General features: G+C 39.5%; 2 protein-coding genes across 13 annotated transcripts in view; both read right to left on the bottom strand.

Moving 5' to 3' along the window:
* The window catches only part of MYO5C (myosin VC), a 37,880-nt gene extending 27,755 nt beyond the window's left edge, over nt 1-10,125 (bottom strand). Inside the window, exons 1-9 of one of the 2 annotated variants that reach the window (XM_080395055.1) lie at nt 9,315-10,125; nt 5,653-5,763; nt 4,547-4,712; nt 4,117-4,261; nt 3,549-3,705; nt 2,848-2,991; nt 1,860-1,941; nt 1,168-1,275; nt 544-650 (exon numbers count right to left, since the gene is read on the bottom strand). In XM_080395055.1, coding sequence (XP_080251181.1) covers nt 544-650; nt 1,168-1,275; nt 1,860-1,941; nt 2,848-2,991; nt 3,549-3,705; nt 4,117-4,261; nt 4,547-4,712; nt 5,653-5,763; nt 9,315-9,341 — 1,047 coding nt within the window. In that variant the 5' untranslated portion in view covers nt 9,342-10,125. Of the gene's footprint in view, nt 1-543; nt 651-1,167; nt 1,276-1,859; nt 1,942-2,847; nt 2,992-3,548; nt 3,706-4,111; nt 4,262-4,546; nt 4,713-5,652; nt 5,764-9,314 lie in introns of those variants that run through there. The other variant, XM_080395056.1, reaches the window with a different exon arrangement.
* A 90-nt stretch (nt 10,126-10,215) lies between these two features.
* Nucleotides 10,216-23,873, bottom strand: part of MYO5A (myosin VA) — a 105,515-nt gene continuing 91,857 nt past the window's right edge. For 8 of the 11 annotated variants that reach the window (XM_080395052.1, XM_080395053.1, XM_080395044.1 and 5 more), the window contains 9 exons: nt 22,536-22,629; nt 20,235-20,381; nt 19,681-19,835; nt 18,374-18,463; nt 17,503-17,653; nt 16,404-16,686; nt 15,430-15,604; nt 14,473-14,553; nt 11,862-13,589 (listed from right to left, as the gene is read on the bottom strand). In XM_080395052.1, the coding sequence (XP_080251178.1) occupies nt 13,437-13,589; nt 14,473-14,553; nt 15,430-15,604; nt 16,404-16,686; nt 17,503-17,653; nt 18,374-18,463; nt 19,681-19,835; nt 20,235-20,381; nt 22,536-22,629 (1,329 nt within the window). In that variant the 3' untranslated portion in view covers nt 11,862-13,436. Of the gene's footprint in view, nt 13,590-14,472; nt 14,554-15,429; nt 15,605-16,403; nt 16,687-17,502; nt 17,654-18,373; nt 18,464-19,680; nt 19,836-20,234; nt 20,382-22,535; nt 22,630-23,873 lie in introns of all 11 variants that reach the window. The other 3 variants (XM_080395054.1, XM_080395046.1, XM_080395045.1) reach the window with 1 other exon arrangement.

Genomic DNA, 23,873 nt, shown 5'->3' with positions numbered 1-23,873 from the left:
ACATCAACCTACGACTCTGATTTTTAGACAGACAAGGGGCTCTGTTCACTTCTTCGTCTGGCAAAGTATCAAGAAAAGATAAAGCAAATAATATTGGAGAGAGCTTCTGATACAGGAGAGAAAAACTTAGACTTGATGAGATGTTTTGGATTAGGAAACTGAAAGAAAAAGTTACTTTAGCCTATGTTTAGATGTCCTTGCTTTTTAGACTTGCATAGTCTGCTGGGACACATTCTGAGCAGCTTTGATAATGCTCCGTTTCCTGCATCCTGCATCCTGCGGACAGTCCCAAATGGATTTTCCAACAGCTGTGGATCAATTGGATATGGGGTTCTCTTTGCCACATTCTGCCTTTTGTTCAGACTTTCTGAACTGGGGCACGAAACAGGATTTAAACAGTTGAAGATGGAGAAATCTCTCAAGTTTAGTATATCAGATGTAATGGTGGCCTGAGTCCCAGATATGAGAAAAAAATACCACTAAAGGATTTTTGGCACAGAATATAAAAGAAAATGTTGGTGTCTGAATGAGCTACTTCCTTACACTGATAGATGATCTTTCATCTCCAACAGCTGCTATTTCCACATTGCCTAAGTGTAGGATTGCTGCCAGCATTTTAAAAACATCCATCTGAAAATCACCCTTCAGACCTAAAAAAACAATTTTTGATTATTTTAAATACTCAGAAACAGTACAATTAATTAAAATAGCACAATTCTGGATTACTTGTTTCATTGTGTGGCCAAGGATTGTATAGCCTCTCTGCAATTACTATGCAAAGCCTTGGTTCTGCCTACTTTCTGCCTGTCTGATCCGATGAGAGATTAGGTATAAATTCCCATACCTCCCCAAGTGCCAGCTCAAGTCTGATTTGGCATCCACATAAGCCATATAGGGGCAAAGAAGCTTCCAATTCCATTTCTGTCACAGCATGTTAGCTTAAGGGCCAAGAAGACTCCAGCCTTTAGTGATCTGGACCAATAACAATGAACACCAGTTGCTAACAGCCATTTGCTTTTGCCTAGTACTTCCAAAACAGATCAACAGTGCAACGGGTAAGCTATGAAAGAAATTATTTTGGTAATTACAACTAATATTTTGTCCATTTCAGAAAAAAAACCCACAACCTTTTCAATAGATTTGAAAATCGTATGCCCATGAATTTACCCAGTAAAGCAAACGTCTTCTGAGTCTCCACCATATTTGCTTTGTCATCAACTCCTTCTATTACTGTGCTGCCACCCATTCTTGTGTAGTTAAATTCTTCCGCGCTTCCTATAGATATGAAGCAAAACTTGTAATGCTGGAAAGTTTGGGGCTGGGGATAGCCACTTGTTAAAGACTCTCGCAACACCAGAAAATTAAAGATGCCGTCAGATGACAGCTCTTCAGCAATGAGCTGCAGGTCCTCTTTTTCTGAGAGAAATCCATGCGCCTAATCCAGTTAAGCTGACACAAACTAGTACTCATAATTCCAGCAATCTTAATACTTGGTCTAACAAACAAACAAGAATGAAGACTGAGTAAACATACCTAAGGTCTGTTTCTCCCACATGGCATTAAAACTTCTCTGTAGATAAATAAATCAAGTCCCTAAACTGTCATTATGACATCTGTCACTACAGACAGTAGATTTTCAAAGATGCTTGGGTACTTGATCATGCGCTATTCAAGTTACAAGGGATTTGCTCTCCAGTTCAATACAAGCAGAAGTAATAGCTAAGTGACAAAAATGCAAGTCCCATTGTAAGTCTGCGAGATTTATGCTATAAATCACTTAACATCCTAGCATTTGAAAATCTAATCTTCAAAATACTGCACTGCAAAAATGAAGAGCAGGTTATTTTCTTGAGACCTACCCAATTTAAGATGGTTAAATTCAGGTAGCATAGAAGATGCACACAACTGATAAAATATATGGTAGTTTCTCTCATTCTCTGACTGTAAATTAAAGCAAAGAATACAATTACAGACAGAAAAAAAAAACCAAACCAAAACAAATACAAAACAATCAGAAAAACATTCAGTATTCAACGCTACTGCAAAGAGATAAAGATACTTGGAAGGGTAAATTCTGCTGCAACATAGCTTGGCAAAGAAATTGCCAAATATTAAAATGGCACATCTTAGACTTCAACAAGAGCTTTGAAAGTGATAACTTCAAATATACTTTATTTCCACTATCAATATTCTGAGTTCTTTCCCCAAGGCTGTTCCTCTAATTCTTCAACTTGAACAACCATCTACTAATAAGAACTGACAAATACTGTCACAAACAACTGTGTAGGAGTGCCTGCTGAAACACAGCCCCGTGGTCACTCAGAAAACTCTCTTTCCAAACCACCCTTCAGGCAGCAGACAGACAGAAGCATTTTTCATAGTACTTAAAAAGTTACAAAATTACTAAAAAAGAAACCTTTGTAAAAACAGTTTTATAAAATTAAATGCTTTCTTCAGTAGATTATCACGATTATGCTCTGACGCTGTAATGAATCATACGTAATAAGCCCTGGCTGGCCTTAGCAATTTTCAGCCAGGTTTTTACCCAGACTCTCTCTGCCCCACATACACTGTTCCTTTCCAGGTACAATTGGCACGTGTTACTATTGTGACTGAAAGTCACAGATTGCTCAAATGCTTCTTGCGCTTATTGCATGGAATGATCCCTGAGACACATTCTCCACTTAACATAAAGAAGACCATGGAATAAGATTAGCTCCTATGAAAAATAAATCAAATCTTGATTAGACATACTATTTGGAACGTCACATAACATTTTCTATATGAAACTAGTAAGGATAGTACATTAGTAGCTACACTGATACTGACTGTTTTTATTTTACCCACCTGGAATACAACTCTGGATTTCTCAAGCAGGTACGTTCTCATGTTAGCTCCAATGATTTGGTAACTCTGATCAAAACTGATTTCCGTGTATTTTCCAAATCGACTGCTATTATCATTCCGTGTAGTTTTTGCATTGCCGATAGCCTACAAAAATTAAAAACTTCGAATTTGTTTTACTTGCATCTTTCATAAGAATAACTTTGTCAAAACATGACACAGCTACAAGTTCCTAAAATCAAAGGTGCTCAAGGATCAATCTCAGCTGTGGGACTCAAACTTTTAGGCCCAAATTTGAAGGTAAGCCTCAAGTCAAATAGCATAACATTATATAAACTGAGAATTAGAGAAAGTATGTTCTCCCACCATAAGGAACCTTAACAGTTCCTATTCCAATTAATAAAAACAAACAAAGAACTCGTTCAATATTGTTTTCTCATCATCTAATTAACAGTATGTGGTCACATAAAACTCTGGAGACAAACTAGTGCCTCCAAAGGGCCACTGGTAAATCAGGCAGAACCAGGTGCTCCTGAAGCTGACCACCTCTTTCCATCAGTAACATTCAGAGGCTAAACTTCTAATCTAGGTATCTAACTCAGCCAGCTAAAACATCCCTAAAGATTTCAACCAAAGACTCCCAGCAGCTCTCTGAATTCTTTCCTTGATGAGCACAGGCTTGAGAAATACTCTCCCAAACTTACCTCAGTTATTGGATTGGATGCCAATACTTTATCCTCCACATGTGCATTGCTGCTTGACTTACTCACAGTGGCAAAGTATCTCATAGTGTATCTTGCAGACACAGTCTTTCCCGCTCCTGATTCTCCACTGACTATAATAGACTGATTTTTGTTATTTCTAAAACCAAATAATCAGACAGTTTAAATCAAACGTCTAAAATTGCATGCATAAATGTAAGAATTACATACAGGAAAAAAAATATGAAAACCACAGCTGTGATCAACTCTCGTATCAGTTCCATCTTTCACTTGCTCTTCCCTTACTCCTCTTAGGCTGTGACCTCTAGGCTGCTGTCGTTGCTAGTCACTCAGCCAAGACAGTGTTTTGCCCCTCATCAATAATGAAAATAGTTATGAGTTCTAGAAATCCCTCAGCTGGTTGAGGAATTACTCCTCCTCTAGTTAACCTACCCATTCAAAGATATTCTTAACAGCCAGTGGTACATACACAGATAAATTAAATGAGAATTAACATTGACTTCTACGAGACTTCAAGTGTTATTTATGGACATTAAACTACATACTGAACCTTGCCATTTGCTTGTATGCTTCTTCTGCCACAGCAAATATATGTGGATCCATGTCCCCCATGTTTTGCCCACTATATGCATGGATAATAGCATCTCCATATATTGGCAACTGTTTATAGGGGTTTACTGCAACCAAAATTATTCCTACAACCAAGAGTGCAAAACAAAAATAAAACATAGGTTAGTTCAATGAAATTCCAGTTTTCAGCAACAGCAGTTAGACTGATACAAAGCAATAACATTTTCTAAACTAGGTAGGAGATCCTGCTCAACAAACCAGTCTACACTCATACAAAACTGATTTAACTTGAATGAGTTAAAATGTACTTGAGGAAAACATTACTTGCATCAAATTGCAAAGTAACTCAAGATTTCTTCTTTTTATTTATGTTAAGAATTTTTTTTAACCTTGCATTTTACTTTGCTTACCACTGTAGGTGTAGATAAGCTTAGACTCCACAAAGCGAACTTTAAGATTGTGTAGAACAGCCGGTTCATGGAGATAACTAAGCGCAGTGAGATCATTTTCACCAACGAGTATGTCAGGATTTCGTAGGGGTGGCAAAGCATCTGGATCAACAACGTAATTCAGTTCCTGTCAACAAAAATTAATTGAAATATCATAAAAGACATTATGTTTGCATAAAAACAAACTGATTTCTAACTTTGCATGAAGTTATGGCGTTGATGAAGCCCTGTCTCATCTTGCATTCCATCAATTGCATACATCCCAGTGAGCTTAGGGTACTTGGAGGTCATGAAAGTAAGGTGGAGCTCTTCGTTGTTTATGAAAAAGAAAGCTATATTCTCTTTATTTACAATTTTTTGTACTGTAATCTGTAAAAACTGGAAATGGATTTAGCTCTCCGAACATTTGCGTGTTTCAAGTACAGATGAAAATGGCAGACCAGCTGCAACTCGACAAAAGTAAACACATGGTCAGATCTTCAGTCAGCTCTAAAACTATCCTTACCTGCAACCCTTCAGTTTTCTTTACACAAAGTTTAAAACTCACTTCTATTTCTTTCAATTTCAAAATCCATGTAATTGTACATTTAATACTTGTCTTTACAGAACAGGAATGCTGAAATGCAGAAATACTGTTTTCAAAATATTAAATCTGTAAAGAACTTGGATACTGTAATTTGCAGATCTTACACAAAGCAACAACTTCAGGAAAAAAAAGCAACAACTTCAGGAAAAAAAAAGCAACAGCTAGCTCCGAGAAATAATTATGTTTGCCTTGCACTTCTGATTTACTTCCACTTAAGATGAGTTTCAGTGCTTGTTTCAAAAGTGAAGTGATCTTCAAGGTACATGTTCTATACTAATGTTACACAGATAATAGAATTACACTCTTCATATTTTTAGGTAACGGCTATTTACTGTATGAATTTTAACATGATAAAATTCTGGTCACTGCAGGGTTCACACAAAAGAAAATATAGACAAGTAATTTAGATCTCATAATGGTGAGTCCTGCGCTTCTGTCATATCTCAGCAAACCCCACAGTAATTAAGGCTTTTCTCCTTACAGTTCCATCTTCCAATTGCACGTGGAGAAAACTGTCTCCAGCTTTGTAGTTTTTTGTGATTTCTGCAGACTGCCAAACTTCTTCTTTATGAGGGATCCAAACCCTATTGTACTACAACAGAGAAAAAAAAGATAATAGTTAGTTTAGCTATTATTGTAATACCAGATTAGCACAAAAAAAATAGTTTTCAAATGTTGAGTAGAACCTAAAAGCTGAAGTGGACGCCAGGACTTTTGGGGATTATTATTAGCTCTGTCCAGTGGGCTGTATTTTTGCGTTTTAGTTATTCTTCATGAAAGAAAAAAAAAAATGAGGGCGGACTCACTAAGCTCAGACATGCTCAATCTGTTCCTTTTAATTTTAACAGCTTTACTGTTTAGTGTAATGTCTAAAAACAACACAGTGTGCAGGATAGTGAACGAGGGCCAGGCTCTTCAAACCCTCTAACACTGAACAAAGAGAATAAAAAACACTTAAGTAAGGCAGAGCCCTGATTTCAAATGAGCAAGTACCAGAGAAAGCATCTTGTTCACTAGAGTTTAGACAATCACTTCCCTGAATTCAAGTATAGAATAAGAAAGTATTTTATCATAGGCACAGATGTATATGCAAGAAAGATGCTGCACATATACCTTTCATTTAATGGGACTGGAGTGCAACCTCCAGTCATATTCTCTGTTCTAGAGTGAACTTCAAACACTACTGGCAGGTTTCTTCCTTCACAAGCAATCAGGTAGCTCAGCTGAGCTCAGACCCAGCAAGGTACTTTAGCTCTGCCTCAGGAAGAAAACATGCTTCCTAAAAGCACTTACTTCCAATAGAAGCAGATGAATTGAAATTTGCTTTTAGGTATTTGAAGAATCAAGACAACATAGTTACCTCTAGCCTTGTGAAACATAAATGTTTGAATATAAATGACGCTGTTTGAACCACCTAATTCTTTACAGTGAAACTGAAATGCTGAAGCATTAGCAACATATTTAAATGCTCTGCCCTAGGAACTATAGGAAACACCTTAGAAGCTATAGGAAACAGCATTCCTTAAGAGGACATAACACAGCTGCCAGCCTCAGGAAGTCAGGAATTTCTTCACTGATGAGTGTGTCCTCATCCTGCCAGGGTTTAACAAAGCGGCAGCATCCCTAAAAGCCTTCCTAATGCATCAACTATGCATTAATAGACGCTATTTTTAGTGACATCTAAATCACTTCTGTTCAGGGATTTGCAATTTAAGACCATTTCTGACACATCACCACCTTCCTTAAATCTTGGTGCAAAGTACTTTAATACCATATAGTGTGTACCTGAGATGGCAATGAAAATAACATTGAAGACTATATTTGGATGTAAGAGGGGGACAGGAGGAAGGGCAGTGATGTCAGAAAAAAAGCCTGAAAATCACCAGTACATGCTAATACTGAGTTTCTTACGGGCCATCTCTCTTCTAATTTGTGATAAAGGAACACTAGAGAGCACAGAACCATTTCACCCCTACTTGCACAAGCAACCATGCCATATAATCTTTCAGCATCTTTCTGGTTTGACAGCCAGAGCACTTAATTTGATTACCCTACCCTAGCTATATTCATAGTCAGTTGAAACCAACTGTGTTTAAATAAACCCATGAGAACCTCTGCACCTGATCACTTGAAAAACTAACATTAGTCAAGGACTTCCTGCAGCATTAGCACACCCACAGATACCCTGGAGGACTCGTATACCTTCTCATTCTGGTGTTGCAACTGTTGTTTCTGGCACAAATGACTTTTTTCCTCTCTAATTTGGAGGAAGCCCTGGAAGCTCCAGCAGATCCTCAGAACATGAGGGTCTCCCCCCTGAGAACCCTACTGAACACACGACCAATGGTGGGTGCCCACAGTGGTCCCTACAAACTGCACTGCACTTCAACCCAGCTTTCTCAACTCTGAGGACCAACACCAAACAATTTAGCATAAGAGGGACTTTCACAGGGATGTCCTGCAAGTTAGCTTGGGTTCCTCAGTGACCTCTCCAGTTCAGTTTTCAGTATCTCTGAGGGTGGAGACTGACTTTTCTGGTCAACCTGGCATGTGCATCAGGTGATAAACACTAACCAAAACCGCAGCCGCTTTCATACCTCTTTGCTGGTGCCTTCAGCACGATGGCATTTTTTCACCCACTATCCAAAATCACAAAGACCTTTTCTAAACAACCCCAAAGCACTAGGACCCATCTATCCGATCAAAGGGAGAAAACCCCAGCCTCACAAATACCATTTAATAGGCAAATGAAAGGCATGGCTAAATTAAATTGGTTTTTGCTTTTTCCATGTGTATCAAAGTATAAATTCACTTTTGTGTCATTCCTACACTACGCTGATTTCCTGGTTTCTAAAAAATACTTATTGATTCACAGCTGTTAAACTCAATTCTTTATCTGCCATTATTCTATGTGAGCCAAGAATATCACCGTTGAATAGCCTCAGGGGCACACAGTGCGTTCCCACTTAAGAAAGCGAACTGCACTAGGTCACGGACAAGAAAGGGAGGAAGAAGCGCGTGATGGAAGTACTGATTCTTTAGAAAAGGTCCCTGCGGTTCCAGGAGCCTCCGTTGGCAAATGTGCCCAGCTGGCTGAAGTCCGCCTTCTCCAAGCCCTGCCTCACAAGTAAACAGAAAAGTTTGCGCGTTTCGTATCCAGTTACACCCATGCTCCTTCCTCCCCTTCACCTGCCTCAATATTATTCCTGCTTTTTTTAAAAAAACACATTTGTTCTTCCAGCTGCTCTGAGCGTAGCATCGACCCACAAGATGAACACACACCATGGCAGCACCGGGCTGGACAGGGGTGCATTATGGCAGCTGTTTTCACAATAGAGGAGCTACGGGCTTATAAATTAGTAATAGATGCATGTTATTTTTGTTATTGAAAGCTAAGCAAAGAAATTATACATCACAACACTCCGGTGACTACAGGAAAATTGGGGGAAATTGTGAAGAAAAAAAAAATACAGCAGCCACAGTAAGGAGGCAGAATCTTTGCTTTAGTGCCAAGTTCTGCCCAACGTACCCAATATTTGCATAGCAAAAAGAGCCAGCACTCCGCCATTAAGTGGCCAGGGCCGTGCTGTTAAAACTTTTAAGATTGCCTAATCGCTGGCTAGCACATCAGGGACCTACACCTGAAGGCCAAAAGTCTCCAAAAAGAAGTGTTTCCCTCAAAAGGCAGCAGCACTTGCCCACGAAGCCCCGGGACGTCCCGGCCCCGCAGGTGTGCCTGGCTCAGCTGCCCGGTGCCGTGGACGCGGGCCCTCCGCCAGGCCCACACCAGCCATCCCGCTCCGTGGCACCGGTGGGGCCACAGAGAGCGCTGAAGCCGCGGCCCCAGAAAGCACCTACCGCCCCGGCCAGCCTAGCATTACCGGCCCGCTCGCCCCTTCGCCTCTCCCTCACGGGGCGGCCACCGCCCCTCAGGGGCGCGGGAGAGCGGCCCCCGCCTCCCCTCAGGGCCGCCCCCGCCTCCCCTCAGGCGCGCCCCCGCCTCCCCTCAGGGCCTCCCCCGCCTCCCCTCAGGCGCGCCCCCGCCTCCCCTCAGGGCCGCCCCCGCCTCCCCTCAGGCGCGCCCCCGCCTCCCCTCAGGGCCGCCCCCCGCCTCCCCTCAGGCGCGCCCCCCGCCCCGCTCACCTGCGTGTAGAGCTCAGCCAGCGCCATGGGGCAGAGCTGCGGCCGCGCTGGCCGCCCGCGGGGACAGGCGTGCTGCGGCCGGTTCCGCGGGGGGCAGGTGGCCGCGGCACCGCGGCCCGCCCCCGGCCACCACCCCCGGGGCGTGGGGAAGCGGCCCGGATCGCGGGCCGGTCCCGCCCGGTCACGGCGCTGCCCCGCGGGGGAGGCAGGCGGCTCCCCGCCCCGGCAGGGCTGGGGCGCCCCGCGGCCCCCTCAGGGCGCTCCTCGCCGGCTGCGGGCAGGTCCCCGGGTGCCGCGGGGGCGAGGCACGGTCCCCGTGCCCGTGCTGCCCAAGCCGGCACCGTGGGTGCATCCGTAGGGGCCGGGGGTAATGGCCACTGCAGCTGCCGGCAGGACCCCCGGGGAGCCACCGCTGGCCCAGGGGGGAGGAACAGAAACGTCACCTGCCTGTAAGGCAGCACGGAGGAGTTTCTCCAACACTTAGGTAACAATAAGCAACTCAATGAACTTAGTAAGCTTAGGGCACCGACAGCTATTATATTTAAATATCCAGAGGAGTAAGGTTGGAACAGGCACAGTGCTGCTCTTTGGCGGGCGGCGATGCTTTAGCAAACTGCACATCTTCTTGTTTCAGTAACCATTAACATTTGGTGACAAAACACCCTGCCAGAAGGCGGTTTATGTCAAAGTATTGTCACATATGGCGAGCGGTCAGGGCGCAGGGTTTACACCTGGGTGTGTGTTTACACAGCCCTCAGATTCCACCAGCTCCCTCGGCAGTCACCATGCTGCCTGCCACCAGGGCAGAGGGATCCCGCCCGATCCCCGGGGCCTGTATCAGCACGCAGTTCATGAACAGCCAACCAACCATCCCAGCAAACAAAAAAGTCTGGAGCAAATCTTACAGTCGTATTTTTATTCGGACATTTTCCAGTGATAGCTATTAGGCTACAGTTTTTATGATGCATACATTTACTAATTACAACATCAGACACTACAACAGATCAGAGCTCAGGTCATTCTGACAATGTTTTGGTTTTCATCTATGTACTGTAGTGGCATCGAGTGAAAACCTATGTTTAAAGGCTTTTATTTATCACATTAAGTATCAGCATCTTTAAAAAAACAAGTGTTTACTCATAGTTTTTGTACGGTATTTGAAATGTATTCAGTTTAAATCACAAATTACACAGACCTTCAAACTGCAAATGCTGGTGTTTCCAAGTTGGGAACAAATGTTATTGGATATCAGCTACTTTTCAACACTGAAGCTGATCCTATTTTTTTTCCTGTGATAGGCAGAATAGATTAATCACATTTAACGGATTTAAGCACTTTCACGTTCCATCCCAAACTGAAGTCTGAGAAGCAATTTTTCAAAATTTGGATAGAAGACTGCGTCTTAAACATCAGAATAAAATGATCACTGGAATAAAAATACACCAAACTGAATGAGGTAATTATTGTGCAAAATCTCTAGAATAACTGTATGTAATTCTAAGGGGTCATCGACAAGTATTTTTCCAGCATCTGATAAAATCTATCATATCAATAGATAATAAATTAAAATATAAAAGATATGTCCACATTAAAAGAGCATAACAATGATTCAAAGGAAAAAAAAAAAAGTTGTTGAAATAATTCTGCATAATATTCCATGGTTAAAGAGATATTAGTCCTAAGGTGAAAGATATATTACACACTGACACTAAAATTTTACTTCTGAAAAGTGCACGTAAAATACTGCCATGTAAAATGTTAGATGAATTAGCAACTACACATCTATTCCAACTTAAAAATAGTTTCCTTTAAAACATGTCAAGCAGCATATACTTTTAATGTGATATAAAAGTAATACCAGTCAAACCACTGAGTTTAAGGATAATACCTATAAATTACTAAATACTACTTTTTTAAGGAAACAAGATACAATAAGGCTTTTTACAGGTAAACAAACTTTAAAAATAAACAAAAATACATTTAGGCATACATTTTAAACACTAATGCTTAAGTAGTGGATACATTTCCTGATCTACAGTATGAACATACTGTAATGCCAATTGTTTGTTTTTCAATAGGAGAAAAAAACCTGTAGGTCAGCATGTTCTCATATATTTTCTTTCCTAATCTTGTTACTGGATGTGAAGGCTTCCCCATTACATTCTCACAAGTACAGTACCCCTAAGAGTCTGAAAACTACATTATACCTTATTTGGAGCCACTTAACAGCAGCTGTAGTTTCAGAAATCAAGTAACATTTGAAAAAAAGAGCGTTTGGTATACCATGCACAGGAAAACAATTTAAATCATTTAGCAAAGATCATCCAAAACATTTACACAATGCAGTATTACGTTCCTGGAAGTACTGGCATGATGCATCAAACATAATATGCAGCATATACATTTGAAAATAAGATGACATGAGCATCTTAAAATGACATTGACAAAAGTTTAGGTTGTTTTTACTACCCATGTTAGCAACCATACAAAGAGCATGTCTACCTCTCAAGTAAAACATAACTGATATGTTTCAGTCTGCTTAACAAATTATTTTTTTTTGTGGGTTTTCAGGCAAACAGATTAGTACCAAATAGTCTAATAGTGTACCTCTAGATTATTTCTCAATATTTTAAAAGGAATTAATGTTAACACTAAGTTGCTAATTATTACAATGCATAAAAAATATTGCACTATGCAATTGAGTAATGTGTGTGGCTTTTTTTTTACAAGTATACTTGAGCCATACACCACAAACTACCTGTTTTAAAAAGTTCAGAATTGGAATCTTAAGCAAGGCTTCTGCGCTTACATTGCACATTGTGAAATGTGAATTCTATATAGCAGATCCCAGATGTGTGAGACAGAAGAATCTTTCCAGTAAGATGTGCAATATCCAAAATAACTCAGCTTCTCATTACGCACTCTGGATCTCCAACCATTAAATCAGAATGAATCATAGTCAAATGACAGCATCATAGTCAAAACCTACTTAACGTTCTTGTTAATCAACCTTTCAAAGAACGAGAGCCTTGGGCTACTGCAGAAATTTTCTGTCAAAGTTTTTCCTCTCAAATTCCAATATGAGAGAATACGAATTTTCTTTTTTTAAAGTGGCATCAAAACAGAAGAGATTATACTTAAAATACACACTGTCATCTCTGGGGTCTGCAAACAAAGAAGAACATTAGACAGACTACAAAATTTAAATAAATACTAAAATCTTTATTGACATATGATAACTTGCTTCAAGATTCTGTATTTTTAGCTAACTACTTTTAAAAATAACTAAACATGTAATTTCCAGTGTGCTACTTGTGCTTAGTTACCATTTTCCTCTACAGGTGTTATACCATTTGCAAAAATCCAGTTAAAATAACAGATTGCATTGGACTGTAAATAAGGTTGACAACAAAACCCAAAATGCCTTATTTTTAGTGCTTAGTATGATACTGTCATACAGTTAAAAGAACACAATATGCAGCAGCGATTCCATATGCTTGGTAAACCACAGTACTAACAAATGAACACCTAAGTTATAGCATATAGTAAGCTATACGACTTATCACTAGAATTTATGTCAAACTGACATAAATACAGAAGTGGTTTAAGAAATAATTTTATATATTGCCAGTTTGTGTTTCTCCATTCCAGTTTTTACAAATTAAATGTAACAGGCTCCCAAGTGACTGTGTATTCTACTACAAAATGCCTAACTTTCAAGTCTTCCACATTCAGGACTGTGACTGTCCCTGTTGGTCCCTGCCTATGAGAAGATTACATATGGAGTTTAATTTACACTATTTAAATATGTTACTAAAGAACTAAAAATGTCTCTAGACAGCTGAAGACACAATATTTGTCCAAGCCTGATTTCCATATTCTGGAAATGTATGAATCAATGACGTCCTCATAAATGCAATGACTGAACACAAATGCACATCTTTCTATTAGCCTTCCATTTCTGGTGCTGTTATGTAGTTTTCCACCTACTTTTACTATCGATCTGGGCATATGTAGACTGTTCAGAAAACATGTTTTCAGTGGCTCACTATGTTTTAATGGGTAAAGATATCAGGATATCGGGCAACTGATTCTCCATCTAACACTGACGGTACATTGGGATCAGACACGTGATATGAAGCCTAGGCCCAAGCTGGCTGGGATCTGAATGGTTTCTAATGCCAGAGAGGATGGATTAAATGGAAAAGTAACAGGAAAGATGTGTTTAGCATCCATGAGCAACTGGGGAGAGTCCTTCCTGTCTCGAAGACGCATCTGCAAAGATGAGAAGGATTACATCAGCATTTAGCCACCTCAATGATAATAATCATCTTGCAAAGAGGAGTATTTCATCTGTGCTTACAGATACACATGTACAAACACTCTAAGCTAAATTGACACAGTGCGTCTGCAACAACTGTGCCAGTATACTGTAGTTACTTCCGTCATTTTTGGTTCTGCGAATATTCCCCTTACAATGCAATCTGAAGATACTTAGATTCCCTGCAAAAGGAAGAATTTACCCACTATCTGGTAACTGCATCTTTTCAGCAAGTAGAATTACAGTTTTATCTCAGTTCTGCCTTCCCAATCTCCCTTTGCATATTATCCTGCTAGTAACGTAATTCAATTTCTAACAGACCAGAAAGATCATCTTTGTTTCTTTTATTTCGCTCTACTGGCTGCTTTTCTTTGGAGTTTTCAAAACATTTCATTTTCATCAATATATATAAAACTGGAAGGGCTAAATGGAAAACTTTGGAATGAACATAGGCTTTGGGTTTCAAAGCAGCTGGAACTTCTCATGCAGACACAGGTCTGACAAAAGTAATTTGCATATATAAATATTACGACTTGAAAAGTTGGCATACAAGTGTATTTACATACACAAAGATGTACAAGTACAAAAAGCTCTCACCTTCCAAAAAGCTCATACATACTGACAGGGATACTAACATTCTCATGCAAGTCTGGAGGCAGTAAATTGTGATTGCTTAAAATGTTAAGGCTGACATCACCTTTTTAACATAGCTAAAAAATGGCAGCTAAAAGCCTAGTTCAGATTCCTGAAGGTATCTCATGACACAAGCTATTGTGGCTTATCAGAGGGGTTCTTAGAAAAAGTAATATGATTTTTTATGAAAAGATATAGGCATACCTGTATTGTTCGTATAAATGATACCAAGACTCTTTCTTCAAACTCATTAACTGGAGTATACAAATTCAGAACTTTTACAATCTGTGAAGAGGAACAAGCATCCTTAAGTTCATTTTACTGACGAATCAACAGACACACCCATGGTTACTAATAATACACTTTCAAAATTAGCTTTTTTAACAAGAAAATTATTTACAAGTATTTTTTGCTTTATGGACTCATACAGAATTCCATCATCTGCTTAATGCTGTGTTAATACGACTGCCTCCTTCAGAACATGTGTTCTTTGGACATAGAAACTCTAAATTCTAACATGCGTGTGGAAAATACCAAACTATGGAAAAATCAAATGATAAGTAATTGGATCCATTTATTCCCGCACCAGCTCTATGCAAATGTAGCAAGGCTTAAGAAGAAGTGCAACTTATCTGTACAAAATCTAAGCTTTCTTAAAGAGAAGTTTTCAGCTGTTGACTGAGATACTCTTGGTTCAGCCTTCTGAGGCTAATAGGTATAGTAACTTAAAACTTTTGTTTGCAGACCCTGAAACAACAGCTCTGTGTGAATTGTCCATTAACTTAACTGGATACTAACTCTGACGGCAGAAAGATCATTTCCTATTATCCTAGGCACAGCTGTCTGGAGTACAGAGACACCTTTGAGTGAAGAGTTTTCTCTAAGGATTTTCACAAACTGAGAGACTAGGTATAGTACTACACACCACACCATCTATTGAGCTTCCTCTCATTTTTTCAAAACTTATTTTGAACATCAGACCTCAGAAAGGGCTGGTCCTTTTTTAACCCCTCCAACTTAATCTGTTTTGGCTGTACTAATGCAAAATGAAGAAAGAAATCTTTGATCCATGTGTGACAGCAGTGCAGGCACCCACTGTAAGGACCAACAGAGCAGAGAACTTCTCTGTGACAGCAGAACAGACAATGAGAGTTTGCTTACCTGGGCAGTAGTCAGTGCATTACACATTGAACAAATGGCTTCTGCATCTTCATCCGTTTTCTTTTTTACTTGCAACAGCTGTGCGGCCTGGATGAGGGGTTCCAATGTTTCTTTAGCCCCACTATTCATCAAGTTTTTATCACGTAGCCATTCTTCCAGTTGACTCACATTGTATCTGTACGAAGAGGTAAAAGTATCAAGACACTAATGCTTGATTACAACTAAATCAAAAGCACGTGCAGTTTCTCTTGCTGAGTGTTTCCTTATGTGTTTTTCCTTCACATTTGTCATTTCTTGTAATTTTGTCTTCATAATGTTTCCTTCTGATTAAAGCAGGAAATTTTGATTTTCAAAACAGTTAGAAACTATGGCCGAAAGCTTCCACTAACTAGCTTTTCCCATTTGTTTCTATTCCTTTTAATTGCAAGAATGGGATGAGTGTATGAAGAAAGGCAAAAGAGATTTTGCCCATGCAAATGTATAGCAAGGCTTTTCAAGGTTACTTGAGGGACTGGAATGCCTTGGCTAAATTTGCTGGCATATGCCAGCAGAATGCACTGGACAGCTGATGCCAAATGCACGAACAGGATAAGTTGGCTTTACCATAGGACGCAGTGTGGATGAACACAGCAGGTATCCACTACACCACCGGCATACACAAAACACAGCAGGCATGTTTGCTCTTCTTCTCTGAAAGTTCACCTACAGTTCTGATTCCTACTTGAGGATGAAATACTTTTGCTTCTACTGCATTTCCTTGAAAGCCATGTAGGATTTGGCCCAAGTTAACCAAAAAGCTCATTTTAACTGAACCTCACAGAATCAGTTAACAGCATCTGCAACTGTCTGTGTGCGGAAAAATAAATATTCAAAATGTATCTGCTAATTCCATCAAAATGATGTTCAGCAGTGTCAAAAGTTCACTGAGATTTCTAGCAGCACATTCAAGAAAAGTATAATGTGAGCTCTCCCACCTTATTTGCATTCCTTTGCTCCATGAGCACATGTCCTTGCGCAGGAGAAGATTATTCAGTGTTACAGCCCCAATGATATAGAACATCTGCTTGACAACCTGCTTGATCAGCTCTGGATCCATTCCGTGCTGGCACATGACTGAATGGAAAGAGTTCAGCTGCCGAATAATGGAGTCTAAGGTGTAGGTTCCTTCATCAGCAATGCTGGATGTCCTCTTCCGCAGCCCTGTTGGTTTCACCCCTGAGACACCTTGGATAGTCTCATGCTCCAGCATTCCTGAAACTGCATTTGATTGACAACATTATTATGACAACTGAAAACTGCTGATATGCAAGCATATTGTGGAAGACAGCAAAACAGTATTTACACAGAAAGAACAGGCTGGCCTTTCTGCCAGCCACACTTTACCATGATTTCCAGCAATTCTGTGCCCCACTATGTTCTGCAAAACCTAAACTTAACAGGGTTTTTACAAAGTAGATTCCAGCATGTGTGCTTGAAAGGGAAGTCTAACTCTAGCTCAGCAAAATCTTTTCTGCCTCCCATGGTCATATGAGCAGCAGTCAGCAAACAAAGAGCTGTTCCATTCTTCTAAGTATTGTGATCAGAATGAAAATTTGTGTGAGAGTATTGTCTGCCAAGAAAAATGAAAAGAATCTTTCTGAATGTGAGCTTCACCACTGCTAGCTATTTCATTGCTGATTGCTGTCCATAATAACAACCAACCATTTTCCTTCATATTCATTTTAATTATGAGTTCTCACGTAATTACAATCTGATTTTTCCATGGGATACTTCCCAACAGACAGGGCAACAAGTACCACACTCTCCTGACAGCTTCTTTCTGTAAATACCTGATTTATGACAAGCATGAATAAGGTATATCAATTAATTCTTTCATTGCCAGAAGAACCAGCCACAGTCAGTCTAATCCAACCTGTCCAGCGCAGCCCTTGTAGTCTATAAACAGAATACCACAAGAACTACTAATGAAACTCTGCTGGTTAGGAAGAAACGCAAGACAGAGTATATTATTACCATCACAATTTTCCTTTTGGTACTACGCTGTGAAATTTAAAGAATTCATCTTTGCCTTACCGATCATTGGTTGCAGAATGTTTTCCAACACTCGAACAAGTTGTTGGTAGATCTGAATAGCCAAGTCACTCAGTACTTGTCTGTATTCAGCTAAATCAAAATTAGTGAGGCAGTGTTCATTTTGACGAGGTGTGTTATGCTTCATAAACCCCTGAATTCATAAAATAACATAAATGAATGCTTCGATGGAATACAAAAATATTACACAAACCCAGTATTAGTATTTTTTCAAGCAACCGACAAATAATACTTTCAAAATAATAGTCACAGCCCTTCAAAACTTTAATTTGGAACTTCTTCTGAGTGTGGATAATGCTAGGACTTGCTTTTCAATTGCTATTTGTGCAACATCTGCTTCCTTGACTTGACTTCAAGCACCTGACCCAGGAACAAACTCTGCCAACTTTCTGGCAGGTGAGATACTTCCCTCCCACTCCAGTATGGGCATTTAGAGCCAAAAGTTCAGTTAAGTTTGAAAAAAGAGCTAGGCATACCACAGCTCCCAAATGTATTTTCATCTGCCATACCATGGTCAAAGGGCTTAATACAGCCTTTTTCACAGGAAGTGCAGAGAATACAATAATGAATAAACAACATAATAGTAGCAGCCAGATTCTTCTACTTAATCTGAGTTGGCACTTTCAGGATCGCAATGCCACCTAAGCCTCTGGGCCCCCAGCCTGCAATAAAGGGAAGCTGGTTCACATCTTCTCTCCCCGTGCTTTCTACTGATGTCCTTACCACCATTCCAAAAAGTGTAGCCGTTTTAAGAGACTTTGATTAGATTTTGAGATAGAAAGAAATTCGTTACAGAGTAGTGCTCACAACAGTATTGTAGAGTAAAAGAAACCAGAGTAGGAGCACTGCTTACCTCTTCTCCGCTATACTGCTTCAAACAGTGCAAAAATCGGCAGGTGTTAGATAGCCAGAAGGATACTGTTTCGAAGTCATCACCTCTTTTCTAAAGATAAAACCAAACATATTTCAATAAAGACTGGTAGGAGGAATAAAATAATAAGATGTTACATAAAAAATTAAACACTTAAAATCCAGTTTCTTGTAGCTACTCTGATATTTTGCAAAACTTTGTGTATTTCAGTAATATATTACAAAAGCAAGGGTGTTTTTTTTTCAAAATACCATTAAACACCCTCCCTGTTTTCTATAGTACTTTTCAAGAACTTTCCAAATATGATTTCCTTCACAAATATGAATTTTCTGTGTTTTACAGACCCATCCTAACCACTCTGTGCAGAAATCACAGGGCACTGTGACTGTATTCCCAAAACACCCATTCTGTGGCACAAGGACTCTTGTGAAGAGCTCAACAAGGAGGATGGGAATGATGCAGAGCCAGCAGGAAGAACAGAAAACAATTCAGTTTTGATGAATGTCAGCTACATCGTAACCATTTTGGCAGCCTGATATGGAAAACAAAACAGAAAACCAAACCCTCCTCACCAAAGAACACAAGATCTAGCATATGGTGAGTAATTAAAATTTCTAGGGCTCTATAGCATGCACTCCATTCACTTAAAAACATCCAAAAATTTCTACGAGCATCTGAGCTCCTGCAGGATTGTTAGCTATACATTTTTTCAAAACATGTAGCTTAATTAAATGTTTGGCTGTTAAGCACATCTGTCTTATTTAAAAACTAAATGACTCCATGAAGCATAAAGCATATTTGTGTTTTAATAATGCCTTCAAGATACCCCTGGCCTAAACTCTCCTAAACTCGTTGCAAAGACTTTAGGCAGTAACATCTTATCGTCAGCATTATCTGTAGGTGAAGCAAATGAGGAAATCTGTGAACCAAACCCGCAAATGAAACATTTTGATTAAGTGTTCTTGAGAAGATTAACAAAGACTCACTATGCAAACTTTGACTACATCCAAAACTCCGTAAGCATGGCTTCACAGAAGGAAGACTATTCAAAATAAAAAGAAGGTAGTTCGTTTTCCACTAATTCAAAGCATCTGTGGTATTATATGGATAAAATGCTATCAATGTAATTTGTTGCTTGTTAAGGCAACTTTTTTGTGACTTCAGTGGGAGGAGTTTACTCATCAGAAATCCAGAGACGATTCATTGAAAGCCTTTTCCTCACTCCTCTAACATAAAATCAAAAGCAAATTCTAAATTAACATTTTTCTAAACAAAGCAAATTAGCTAACCTTCAACACTTTTTTGATACCATTGATAGTGGAAGTCAACAAAGACCGCACTTTTTGGTCATCATTAAGGTAATCCGCATGGCGTACACACATGAATAAAATATATGCTGGTAGTCCTGGAATCAGGTTGACAGCTACTCCACGTGGTTTCAGCTCTTGGGAAAAACAAACACACATTATTTTGTTATGTATAAAGTCATTGGGAGATGTTATATGAGGTAATCACAACCTCCCCAGTTAATAGTATGTACATATCTAGATATGGCCAGTGAAAACTAAGAACAAAACTAAGAAGAGCCACTTCCTTGGCAAAATATCAGAACAGAATAAAAAAATGTAACTGCCTGCTAAAAAATATGCAGACACATTAATACGTACTATACTCATCAGGAAGGATGATTAGATTACAATAGACATTTAGGAATTGTAGATAAACTGAACACTGTCAAAACCAAAATAAGCTATTAATTTCATAATGCAAATTCTGTGTTCTTATCATTCATTTTTCAGAGTGTCTGGGAGCAGAGCAGGCTACAAATGAGAAAGATGCTTACCTAAAATAAGATTCTTGACAAGTTTTTGTTCATCCTCCTTCTTATATTCTAACATCCCTTGGAAGTCCTTTTCTTTCCGTGGAATGTTAACTGGACGAATAGGTTCATCAATGATTTGTCCAGGTGATATGTTCTCCATCTGGCCCACTTCAGAGGGGAAATGAGAAGGAATTATATATTTTTCAGTGAAACCAATGCATACCAGAGGAAAATATGACATTTCTAAGGAAGAACACCAGCATATAAAAGTAAGAAATATTTTCTTTGGTTCAGGATAAAACTTAACAACAAAACTCCAAATAAAAAAAAGACTGTTGATAAATGTATCTTGGGGTGGCATTCTTCCTTTGAAGATGGGTTTAAGTGTGCGAATAGTATCCATTAATACAAATTTACTGCTGATTTTCTGGATTTTATCATAGAAAAGCATAAAGGCAAAGTGATAGCCATTAATTACTTAATCCCACATTAATACTGCAAGGGTCACTGTTAATTGTTCTGCAAGATGCCTGTATTGTTCATGCCTGATGTTTGTTGCCTGTTGTGGTAGGTTTACCTCAACCAGCAACCAAGCACGTACAACACTGGCTCCAGCAGGACAGGGTAGAGAACATTACAAGCAAATGTGCAACAACTTATGGGTTGAGATAAAGACAGTTTAATATGAGAAGGAAGGAGCAGGACAAGGTGAGGGGAAGCAAAGCAAAGGCAATCACTCACAACCCTGCACAGCGGGACCAACACCCAGCCAGCCTCTAAAAAAACCCCTCTTCTGCTCCTGACATTAGGTGCTGTGGAATATGGACTATTCCTTTGGCCAGCCTGGGTCAGCTGTCCTGGCTGTGGGCTTGTGTGCCCTCCCACCACTCAGCTTATTGAGAGGGCAGAGTGGGAAGAAAGAGAAAACCTTGACACTGTGCAAGCTCTGCTCAGCAACAGCCAAAACACTGGTGTGTCACCAACACTGTTTTTAGCCACAAATCCAAAATACAGCATCACACAGGCTGTATGAAGCAAGTCAACTCCATCCCAGCCAGACCAACTACACCTTTCTAAGTAAAATGGGGAATAAACACAGACAAAACTATGTTTTCAGAAACATTCGCCCACTCTGTATTGTGTATGAATACTACTGCGGTCTTGTCCACAGCAGTAACCAAACAATATCAAAAGATTTTTTAAAAAACAAACGTAGAGTAACCTTTCAAAAGGATGAAATATCCACCTTGTTGCATACAGTGCCTCACAGTATCACATTCAACACCTACACTCCACCTGATTAGGTTGCATGTTTGTTTTCGAAAAGCAGAACTCAGCTTCATCCCATGAAAGTTACATCCTGTTCCCACAGCCCTCCCAGCTGCACGCAATTACAAACTACTGCACATCCTGCAAGTGTGCTAAACGTGTGCACCTGTCAAATGGGATAGAAAATGCAGAAATCCAAACTGGAGCTCAAGAAGAGCTCCCACTAACTAAAGGATAATATACTCCTGTTAATCCAGGTTTAACTTCATATCCCTGTTCTTTTCAAACACTGAAACACAGCTACACAGTCACTGATTTCAAACTCAGCACTCAATAAAACAACTCATTAGGCAGTAAGCTTGCTTCTGGAAAAAGCAGAAGACCATAAAAAACTTCTGAAAGATTAGGACCAGGATTATTTAAAAAACAAATTCATACTTCAACTTAATAACATTACTAACTGCTTTTAGCAATTAAAATTACTTTACTTATGCAGAGACATAATAAGCTCTCAGTTCACCAGTCCTAAGATCCTAAGAAAATTCATACTGATGGTCATAAAAATAAAATTAGCTTAGTCCGTATCTCAGCATTCTCATATTCAGGTTTGGCCAGCAGCTCCAAAAGGAAACCTCAAGCAGAGAAAGACAGCCTCAGCATTCTTGCCTCCAGTGATAGAGAAATTCAAATTCAAAGGAAAACTGGGTAAATTATTTCTGCCTGGTTCATATTTAGTATTGCTTTTGTCTTGACAAAAACAGATACTGTCTTTCAGTACACAAACAGCCCAGGTAACATTCCTTTATGTTCAAATGTTTTCTGTCTTCACAGAAACATCACTCTGCTCTACTCATCACTTCAAAATGTGACAAATCTTCTAAAGGTTTATGAAGGAACACACAGAGCTCTGAGCATATCTCCTGTTTCTGGAATCATTTAACAGAGGCTAATGCTACTGAAGACCTCATGCACTCCCGACTGCTAAAACGGATAGATATGAAAAAGGGATCACTAGAAGTAAACCAAAATCTTTCTCTCAAAACATAAAAGTACCTTCAAGTTCACCGATCTTCTTAGCAAATACTTTCAACTGTTTCTTTAACTTGCGAACAGTTTTGTCTTGCTTTTCAAGCTGCTCCATTAAATCCTGTAAATTAAAATGAGAGAAAGAGTAAGATATGAGAAAAATCCCATAATGGTGACAGAGATAAATCAGTGCTGTTAGAATTGCAAGACAGTGAGGAAAGCTGAACAGTGGTGCCATCCTCTGGCTGAGGTTTGCAAGCTGGTACGCTGCCTACAAGACAAGCCAAATATTGCAAATATTATTAAGTTATGTGCAGCACGACAAAGGCAAAGCTCTTAGGCAGGTATATTCTGCAGACACTCAGAACTAGGTCAGTTCTTATGGCAGAAGACATTTTGCTGCAAACACATCTCCCTAATGCTTCCTCCTTGCTCTTCCAAATGCCTCATGGAAATAATTATTATTTAACAGCTAGCCTGTATTTCTGCATCATTTATTCATGCCTTCAGGACTGACTCATTATTCCAACCTATCCTTTTTATAAGATGGTAAGAGAGATATCTGTAGAAAGACCACAACTTGCACTCAAATTTACCAAAATCAAACATCCAAATATACGACATTCCTTGTGAAGCTCTCCCATTTCTCTATTGCTTGCTGTCATCACATCTCCTTACACCTTACCTCTTTTTATTCTGTACCTGAACAACACCTAGCACCCAAATGTCCTGCTCTTGCAAGAAACTTGTATTTTTATTTCAAAGGAATACTCCCCAGAAATCTATCTGAACAATTCTGTGACCTATGGTAGTGCATTCATAAAATAATTATGTAAGTAAACCAGGGGAAGTCTTTCTAAAGGAAGCAAAACCTCAAGCTCAAAAAACCTGAAAGCCATTCCAGTTTAAGAGCTGTAAAGCAGCTTAGAAGAAAAATGCTCTTTCACAAGGGTGATTCTTCATGGCACAGGTAAGGACATAAGGGACCATGAGCTCCCTGCACCAAAAGCATAATCTGGGAAACTACACCTCTCCTAAAGTACGGAAAAACATTAGTGCAGCATGGGCAACAACTTAGAATTAGGCACAGATTGTTCCTAATCACGTACTAAAGGGTTTACAACCTCATATAATACACTTGAGTACTAAGATACTAGGCCTGCTGAAAGAACAGAATCAAGGCCATGCTTCACAATCAAAGCAGTGCTCAATCTTACAGCAGAAACCCTGTTAATGACATGATATACTTAATTGTCAGATGTAACAATTTCTCTGAAATTAATAAAAAAATACATGTAAGTTCAACAGACTGTTTCAAATTTATCAGTGAAGTGGTATGATTTCTGAACAACACACATGTGAGGA

Source organism: Falco punctatus (assembly GCF_963210335.1).
Source record: "Falco punctatus genome assembly, chromosome: 7".
NCBI classification, from domain to species: Eukaryota; Metazoa; Chordata; class Aves; order Falconiformes; family Falconidae; genus Falco; species Falco punctatus.
Note: the sequence above shows the minus strand (reverse complement) of the source record. Positions and strands in the feature narration are given on the sequence as shown.